The 10,308-nt window shown below is 34.9% G+C and overlaps 1 protein-coding gene across 1 annotated transcript; it reads left to right on the top strand.

Moving 5' to 3' along the window:
• Window positions 1-218: 218 nt before the first annotated feature.
• Window positions 219-2,811, top strand: LOC18429010 (uncharacterized). The gene has a single exon (XM_006838302.4). It carries the CDS (start codon window positions 536-538, stop codon window positions 2,405-2,407), a length of 1,872 nt encoding a protein of 623 aa, XP_006838365.1. The 5' UTR covers window positions 219-535; the 3' UTR covers window positions 2,408-2,811.
• Window positions 2,812-10,308: the final 7,497 nt, after the last annotated feature.

Raw genomic sequence — 10,308 nt, 5'->3', positions numbered from 1 at the left:
TTCATTTGATAGTAAAACTAATTTAAGACACTAAATTCCCATTAATTCAACAAGATTTCCTATGAAAAAGACAATTTAGAAGTTAAGATAAGAATGTAATTACAACCCAGAAAATCTCGGTGACGATAATTGTCCTAATATGGCCAAGAATGAGAGTCGAGAGTCAAAAAGAAGGTCTAGAGAGAGAGAGGAGAGATAAATAGGGGAAGAGAGATAAACAGGGGGAAGAGAGAGGCGAGAGAAAGAAACAGGGGAAAGGGAGGAGAGAGAAATAGGCGCGGCGCAGCGCGGGAGAGAGAGAAATAAGGGGAACCCTGATTCCTTTCCACGGGTCACAGGTGTAGCAGATGCGCAGTCCTGCACAGCGCGCGCGTCCTGTGTTTCCAGGCCTTTGAATCCGTGCGTTGAACGCAAAAATCAACAAAACCACAATCTCAGAAGCCATTATCGATTCAAGACCTAATTCCATCGAAACCCATATTCGGAATCGCTCTCGAAACCCCGTTTCTAGGGTTTTGAGAGATCATCTTCATCAATGGAGTGTAATAAGGATGAGGCGGAGAAAGCCCTGGGGTTGGCAGAGCAGAGACTGAAAGCCATGGACCCAAACGGAGCAAAGCGCTTCGCACGTAGGGCACAGAAGATTTACCCTCTTTTGGAAGGCATAGACCACGTTGTCACTGTTGCTGATGTTCAAATCGCTGCAGAGAAGAGGATCAATGGATTAATGGACTGGTATGCTATTCTTCAACTTGAATCTGATTGTGATGGTGTTTACTTGAGGAAACAGTATAGAAAACTAGCCCTAATGTTACACCCTGATAAGAACAATTGTGCTGGTGCTGAAGCTGCTTTTAAGCTTGTTGTTGAGGCTTGGAATGTCCTCTCGGATCCATCAAGAAAAGGTCCTTATGATGCAAAAACAAGATTTCAGACTAGAACTGATACCCATTTTTTGAGGAAAAGAGCCAGACAAACCCAGGAAACAAACCCTACTAGAAGGCCCCAGAGAAAATCGGCCCGGAAAAATTCAGCTGAAAGTGCTGAATCCATTTTTTCCAGCAGAACTGGAAATTGGTTTTTCCCAAAGAGTTCTAGTTGCGAAGCGCCAGTTGAACATGCTGAAATTAATGGTTCAAGGGATCCTGGAAATGGGTTTTTCTCAAAGATTTATACTTCGCATACTTCTAAGAAATCTTCATCTTGTTTCTGGACTAAGTGCCCATTCTGTCTTTACATGTATCAGTATCAGAGAGAATATGAGAATCTTAATCTTAAATGCCAGAATTGTCGAAGGGGTTTTTATGCAAGGGAAATTCCAAGGGAGGGTCTTCGTGATTCAGGAATAAGATACCGTTATGAAATTGATAGTACAATTCCAACAAGTGATGAAATATATGGAGAAACTGAACAAGGGATTCCAGATGATAGAGCCCAAAGAGACTTCAGTGAGAAAAAACCATCCCAAAATCCTAATTCTGAGCCCAATGAGGATTCTCTCTCTACTTTCTGGACTGAATGCCCATCGTGTTGTAATGTTTATGAGTATCCGAGCAATTTTGAAAACGATAAACTTAGGTGCCAAGATTGTCGAGAGGTGTTTTTCGCCAAAGCTGTTTCAGGGGTGGCTGTGCATGATGCAGAGAGAAAAGGTCATTATAAATGTCTCGATGGTAACAGTTCAACTACTGGGAATGGATATGGGAAAAACCAACGAAAGAACCATGAAGATCGGTCTCAAAGAGAATCCAGACCAGAAAAAGCAGTTGTAAGTGATGAATTGAATGATTCAAGTACACATGGGAATAGGTTTTGTTCCAAGAGTACCAATTCTCAATGCATTGAGAATTCTTCCTGGGCTTTTTGGACCAAATGTCCATTCTGTTGTAACTTGTATCAGCATCTGAGAGAGCATGAGAACCACAGACTTAAGTGCCAGAACTGTAGAGGGGATTATTGGGCCACTGCCCTTTCATCGATGCCACGTGTTCTTCCAGGATTAGAAGCATATTACTGCTCTTCTCCTCCAACTCCTATCAATATTGGTGATCCTGACCCTGTTGATGGGTCTGGATCTAAGGTGGAATCTTTTGATAATTTGGAGAATGACCAGAAGATGGGTTCTGTTCAAAAGCCTAACGTTTCAGCTCCTGAAACCCCTGCAGCAACATCTGGTGATACTAGTGTATCGCCAAAAGATAAGCAACAGATACTAGATTCACTTGTTGAAGAGCCAATTACAATATCTGACGAAGATAATAGCGATCTAATCATAGATATTGATGAGATTTTTGCAAATCTTTCGGAACACAGGAAGTTTGATGAAAGTAATGATGCGGTTAATGATGATGGATTAGCAGAGAAGATTAACACACATCGCCATGAAAGCTCAGAAGTCAGGGCCTGAGAAATGAGAAGAATCCTTTGAAGGATGAGTTCTAAAAGGAAGTCTAATGTACTAAAAGAATAGGATAGATAATTGTAGAGTCTTGAAAGTGTATGTGTTTCTAAAGAATTTAGGGGAGTATAGTGAACTAGGGGAATGATGATGACAGAATTGCCTCGGTAATTCAAGTTTTGTATAGAAAAAAAGAACCCTTTAATGCAGTTTGAATTCACATTGGTGTGGCAAGAAGCAACTTGTTTTTTTTTTTTCTTTGCCAGAGTTTGCTGCTTTTGTGAAACTGAACAAAAAAGCCACAGCAGACGAGCCTCTCCATCTACTCCCATTGTGTGTGTAAAGTACACTCTTTTTTCTTGCTGGAAATGAAATGGTGCTGAGTGTCAATTCAGTTTTTTTACTTACTGAAATCATATTCTCGCATGTTTTCCTTCAAGTTGTAGCCTCCAGTTGATTCTCCCTTGCAAACTGTTCTCATGCATAGCCTGATATATGTTAAATTTTGGGGGAGCCACAATGCAGGTTATGTGGGCCTTTTTTTCTTTTTGCTGTCTTTCCTTAAGCAGCATATGAGGTCGAAGTCAGTTCCAACTTCCAAATGAAATTTAAGTGAATAAATTGAAGTTCCAATAGAAATGGATTATTCCTAAAAAATATTCTTGCTGTCTGACATATCAGAATGTGCAGAAAAGAGGTTGATTTAGATCACTTTCCTGACTTCTCTTAAATCCTCTTGCCTGCAATATTCTGATGAAGTTGCCTAGCAAATTGTGATCCCCTTGTAAGCCATACAATGCCTTCTTTAATTTGCATGTATATTTTGGCTAGGATTAGAGCGGCAGGCGAGTAGTTTATACAAATACTTGTGCTAGCTCTTTTATGTGGAAATGCTTGATCTTTGACATCAAACTTGTTGCATGTCAACCTTAACAATCAATGATAGCAAGAATAAGATTAGAAAAAGTTATCTTAGCTAAGACCTGAGGCTCTTTGTCTCTCCATTCTGGGCTCCACTATTCAAGAACCTTGTTTGCTTTTATAACTTATCTATTCCTAGCTCTGCATCAAAATTTCTTGTATGATATCTCTCCTTTTTGATATGGCATTTCTCTTTAACTTATGAACCCCTTTGGACTCCTGGAGGCATGTTCAGTCTTGGTGGAGAAACTATCTCAGACACACCATTTTCTCGAATTCATCATGTTGGTTTGGGTGACCAGTGAAAAGATTTGCAATTGGTCTTGTCTGGTGCCTCTCCAACATGGAATTGGGAATTTTTGGTACTAACTGGAGGAGTTGATTTAGTTAGACATCATTCTATGAAGTAAAAAAAAAGTTTGCTTCATAGGATATTTTGCTTTATGAAGAATGATGAATAAGAGAGAATTTCATTATTGACAAGATGATTGAAAAAACAAGGACAAAAAGTTTAACATGATGAGAATATCATGAGATATATGTTGATATGGAGAAAGGCAACTGGAAGAAATGTAAATGTTGTATATTTTTTTTCATGGGGTCTTGATTTACTAGTATGGCATGGAGATGGATCGGTCACCTACAAGTTTTGAGGGCACAATTCGATCACCACTATAATGGAAACCACATCAGTGTTCGTTTCCATCATAACTGAAACTGCATCAAAGCTTATGACCATCTATTTTCAATGGATCGTTATTTACTAGTATGCCATTGAGAAGGATCAATCACTACAATTTCGACTTTTGAGCACACAATTTGATGACCACCATAATCAAAACCCCATCAGCATTATTTTTTATCGTGACTGAAATGGCATCAAAGTTGATGACCATTTTCTATGGTTGATTAAAGCATTGCAAGATGGCCACAATTCCGAGGTTCACCTCTAAGAACATCAGATTGAATTTCATAGTATTTCTTTGTCTGCGGAATAAACGCAAACACTATGTTTGTGATTGAAAGGATATTGTATTGGACGGCTGACATGTAATGTTTGATGAATCATAGTATATCAATATTCGAATTTCAAAGAAGTATGATGGTTGAATTTTTTATTTATTTTTAAAGTATAACTTGACAAGGACACAGGAAATATAACCACTTTCATAACTAACATGAAATCATCTTGTGAGCGACCCACAGCATGTGCTTTGGTACAAATAATAACATCATTAGCTAGTGAATGAAGGAAAACCCCAGAAATATTTGGTGAGGGAACTAATGTAGAAGTCGGTGTGATAGAAGAAAACCCCAGAAACAATTAGATAGTAATGCACTTATTGCTGAAGGATACTATTTGCTCTATTGTACATTTGACTTTAATCAGGGGATCAAAGTGTATTATCACTACATAAGTACATGTATATGGTGGTAATCATTGATAGAAAAATGGAAATGAGTGACTAGCCTTTGTCTCCTTGCCTTTCTGCAGTGTATCTCTACAGGTTACTTTTAATGTAGTGTGGATCAAAGCTTTCCTATTACTTTAGGAAGTAAATTAAGGGCTCCTGCATCGCAAGCTCAAACAGATGCCCATGCACCAAATGAAATGAGTAAAGATAATCTTTTTAGTGAGTGCTCTGACTCTTGTGTCTGCCCTGGTTTTCAAGGATTATAGGGCCTGATAGACGTCCAAATTACTTCAAATCCATATCTGCCTCAGTTTCATAAATTTGTAACTGATATGTCGATCTTGGAAAGCTCCAAATGAACATTCCAAAATAAGTCAGCCCAATTTTCCTTTTATTAAAGATTCATGCCTGGGTGGTTGGGTTGATATACCAAAACAGTTTGGATCCAGAAGCCATCTCTAAGATGGATTTTGAAAGGGTTAACTTCCAACAACAGTTAGTCGTCAGAAGCACCCAAACCCTACCCCTGAATAGGAAGCAAGTGGATGAAAACTGCTATTTCAACTTGCTGCAGGGGCTTTGAAGCCTTTCTTTTGTACTATTTGAGTTAAGAGGCCTTTGGCATAGACAGTCGCAGAGTGTGAGAGATCTTTAGAATTCCAGATAGTCAGAGAGGGAGAGATCTTTGGTAAACATAGGCATGTGCAAAACAATGCCAATAGTCCACCCATGCATACGCATAATGCATGGACATGCGAATGCATTTAGGCATATGTCAGCGTGTGAAAATGAGTTTGTGCGAGGATCAGTTGATGTCTACATGCTGGCAGATCTGAGAGAGGCAAGCATTCATATTGTCCTTCGATTTATGGATAGAAAATGCCGATATGTGACAATGTGCTTGTGCGGGATCATGTTTATGAGCTTGTAGAGTATTTGTTTCAGTTGTTATTTCTATTAGATAAAAGTTGGAAGTAGTGAAAAAAGATATAGAGATTTATGACCGCACTAAGAGTATGACCCTTAATAGGGCCACCAGTTCGGTTCGGTTTTGATAACTATGAGTTCTATAGTATTTCTGGTTCAATGATTCGATCGAACCAGCCCATGATCCAATTGGCTGTGATCCAAGTGGCTGTTCAACAAGTCGGACAGGCCGCTTCTGGCGCATCCAACCTTGATAACATCAGCTGGCTTGGCCGTGCGCGTTATACTCGGATATATTGAGGCTCACGTAAAATTTTCCAAGTCCAAGCGTAAAGGAAAAAAACGCAAAAGATTCATGCTTGATGGGAACGAAACGTACATTTGCTCCATAGAAGTGTTTTTAGGAATAGGACCGCATATAGATGAGTCCTACGTACCCTAATACAAACCTAAGTAACATTTGTAAATGTACTCTAAAATGTCCAGAAAAAAAATCACTCAGCGAGTTTGAAAACACAGCCATCCAATTTTTGAATGGTCAAATCGATTGTTTAAGAAAACGGATCGGGACCAGATTGCTCATTCAGAAAAGCGGTTCGGATCGGCGGATTAGTAGTATGTTTCGATGATCCAATCGAGTGAATTAGCCAATAAAAAAAAAGATAATAAAAAATATTTAAAAAATAACGAATGAAAGGTGGGTCCAGATTGGCCGGTTATTCTATGTTTTTTCTCAAAAAGAAGCCAACTCTAGCAATTTACGAGGTTGGTTAACTAAATAAGGGAAATTTACATGCAAATCAAGTTGTAATTTAAACTGTAACAATAGTCACTGTATTTCATATTTTACAAACTAAATCCGTAGTTTTGATAATATAAAGTGTATTTTAATTTTCTCTTTTTCTATACATCATACAAAGCTCAAATTTGGCAAAGTAAAACAATGAGAAAATTATGGGTATATTCCCTATACTTCACATTTCTTATTTAAAATTTACCTAAACTTATTTTGTTTTTAGATTCCTACCCATTTTTTTTCAGTTTTAAAAAAATACCATATTGCTCATATTTTCAATCTTTAATATAAGACATAATAAATTTTTTGAACTTAGTTGTTTTACAATTTTTAGATTTTGAATATCCAAAATTTTGTGAGCCCAAAAATTTCTTATTTTGCACACTTTTTGGAATATCCAAAAATTTATTTAGCCCAAAAATGTTATATTATTCAACATTTTTTGTTTTTGAATATCCAAGACCTTATGTATCCTAAAAAAATTATTCTTTGCAATTTTTGGTTTTGAATATCCAAAAACATTTTGCCAGAGAATATATTTTTAAGAAAATCGGAATTACAAAATCTGAAAATTGTAAGGAAAAAAAAAAAGAAAGAGAAAATTTCCAGCTGAAAATTTTGGATATTTAAAATCTTAAATTTGTAAAAAAATTAACTAAATGTCAAAACCATATATTTTCGGATTGAAGATCCAAAATATGGGCAATTTAGTCTTTTTAAAAATATGACAAAAATTTAGTACGAAATGTAAAAAAGGAAAAATGTAGAGAAATTTTAAACAATCAAATAATTTTCTCCGCAAAGAGTTAGAGTGAATAGTAAGTCTAATAGCCATTTGGAACATTATGGCAAGACGTATATCATGAGTTGGTGGATCTTCTCCTTCATTTACAATGTAACTCTGGAATTGGGGCACGCAGTTATTGGATTTGCAAATTCATGTACCCAATGATATAAAGTTAGTAATGCACCAATGGATGTCCCCGGTATTTCAAGGATGGAGACAATTTTATAGAAGTCTATATGGATGAGCATATCATGTGGAACATTTGGACAAAATGTTATAGGATGACCATTGAAGGGATTTGCTGGGAGTTACCTAGTAATCTTACTAGAGAATGAAGTTGGAGTCGTGGTGGTAGTATCATTTGTACCTCAGCTAAAGTTTAGGTTTTCATTCTCACCTAACGTATTAGAAAACCACTAATGATTTGAGAAACGGGTAGGGGCTCGTCATCCCCACTGAATTACCAAAAAAGATACCTACTATCAAGTCCGATATCCTTGTGATGGTGGCTAATTTGGTCTTCAAACAATAAAGAATGTAAGTTCATTCATTGCTTCCTATTGGAAATTCGTAGGGTGAAAATGGTAGTACAAATTCAGAAAATATGGCTCGATTCTTTTTTGTTTTTGGGTACGTAGGAGTGCTATTTCAAGACGATATTTGCCTCCTTCCATTGAATTACCAAAAAAGATACCTACTATCAAGTCCAATATCCTTGTGATGATGGCTGATTTGGTCTTCAAACAATAAAGATGGTGACTTCATTCATCGCTTCCTATTGGAAATTCATAGGGTGAAAAGGGTGGTACAAATTTAGAAAAATATGGCTCCTTTTTTTTTTTTTTTCGGGCACGTAAGAGCGCTATCTCTAAACAATATTTGCCTCATTTCCAAAGCTCTACAATAGACACCAAGTATAGAGTTGTTTAGAGAAAAAAAAGTGTAGTTGTTTGGAGAGAGAGAGAGAAAAATGTATCAAGAGATACATATCTAGATGATATATATCCATACTATATCTCATAATATCGGCAAAGAACAATTATGTATATTATTGTACCAAAGAATAAACAAGACCAACTATAAATATAGGGAAAGGTTTCTATGTTTCCCCTACAACATAGAAGATTTATGCTTCCCCTACCATCCAGCCCTTCAATTTTGATCAAGAGAGCCACTCACCGTTTGATCTTAGATCCGACGTCTCAAAGTATTTTATTTTTAGTTTTTTTTTTTATACAAATTGTATAAATATGACATTGGTATGAGCCATCTTCTCATTGAAGCGCACCTATACAAAATATTAAAAACATTTTTTTGATAAAATATAATGACCAAAATATACCACAAAACTTTCAGGGGTATTTTGGTTATTTTATTTGATTGAAAATATATTTTTTATATTTTTTGCTAGTGCAAGTTTAATAGAGTATTGAACATCCAAAATTTGGTATCAAAATAATTTATAGAAAAAAATTAAACATAAAATAGTGCAGAGACGTGACATTATGATTAGGGCAATCTTAGCCGTCCATTCAGAATGGATGGTTGGATTAGGGGAAGTATATAAGTTTTATGCCGTATGGGAAGCATAGAAAGCTTGCCCTAAATACAAGCCAGTAACAGTTACGGATAGTTGGCACCTAATCTTATCATAATCAAGAGATACCTATCTATACAAGAAACCTAATCTTATGAAGAGATATATATTCGTACAAATACATATCCATACAATAACTCCTAATCTTATCAAGAGATACATCTCTAGATGATATATATCTCTATGATGACAATCTTCCACTCTCTCTACCCCTCTCTCGTCTCTATGTTGGTTATATATAGCCTTTAAAGGCCTTATGAGAGCTTGTATAAACACTGTATATGGTGAAACATAAACTCAAGGAGTGTGGTCTTCATGTGCACCATACTAGGCGAGCCGAGTTGAAAAAACTCAAGGTACCTGAGCATAAAGATAAAACCGATAAGGGTTTAGTGGGTTAGCCCTTGATGAGTATGTCCGGATGGGAGCCAATGGACTGTATAACCCTTTGTGTGCGATGATTGGCTTTTCAGCTCAATTTTTTTCTTTATATATATTTTAAATTTTTTTATGACTATTTGAATATTATATTGCTTTTATAACTACAATATTATATTTCTAGCAAAAAATATATGATGAACTATATATCAAATTTAATTATTTTTTGGGAGATTTTCAAGTAATTTTTATTTTTTAATTATGAATTTTGATCACATCTCCTCTAACTTTTTCTCACTATTTTTCATTTACACTAGATCAATTTTTATTTCTTTATTGAAAATAGCATTTAATTATTTTTGTCTCCCTATAATTGTATTTTAAAACACATAGTATACCTGAATTATTTATTTATTGCATGGTTTTTAAAAACTCATAATTATTTCATAAAGTTATTCAATGGTGAGGATAAATTCAATGATCTCTAAGACCATGCTCAATCGCTATGTAGTATTTTTTCAAGTTGTAATATAATTTTTTAATTATAAAAAATAAATGGTTTGGGCTTACTCACACTCTATATATCTCTATGTAATTGAACATATAACAATAACAACAACTCTATAATTGTTGTTATTGTTGTTGTTATTACTATTATTACTATTACTAGTACTATTACTACTATTATTACTATTACTATTATTATAATTATTATTATATTATTATTTTTATTTATTTTCCTGAATTGTTTTCATTATTATTTATTTCAGTTGCTTCTAACTTATTTATTTATGTTACTCTCTCTAGCTATTTTTCAAATAGATTACGTCTTTTATTTTTATCTTTTTAGGCAAGGTCCATTGATCATGAATGCTAAAGAAAAATGATTTTATATATATATATATATATATATATATATATATATATATATATATATATATATATATATATATATATATATATATATATATATATATATATTCCTATGTTATTTGATGTATTAATTTGTTTTCATCTTAGTTTTTCCCTTTATATGTATTTTAATTATAATTTTATATTTTAAAATTTTGATGACTATTTGAACATTAC

Source organism: Amborella trichopoda, chromosome 4, assembly GCF_054954075.1.
Source record: "Amborella trichopoda isolate Santa Cruz 75 chromosome 4, AtrichopodaSantaCruz75HAP2 v2.0, whole genome shotgun sequence".
Taxonomy (NCBI): domain Eukaryota; kingdom Viridiplantae; phylum Streptophyta; class Magnoliopsida; order Amborellales; family Amborellaceae; genus Amborella; species Amborella trichopoda.
The sequence above is the reverse complement of the archived record's forward strand: the minus strand, read 5'-3'. Positions and strand labels throughout refer to the sequence as shown.

What these genes read in the sequence shown, in the direction of transcription:
- LOC18429010 (XM_006838302.4), top strand. Translation starts at nt 536, where the DNA reads ATGGAGTGTAATAAGGATGAGGCGGAGAAAGCCCTGGGGTTGGCAGAG.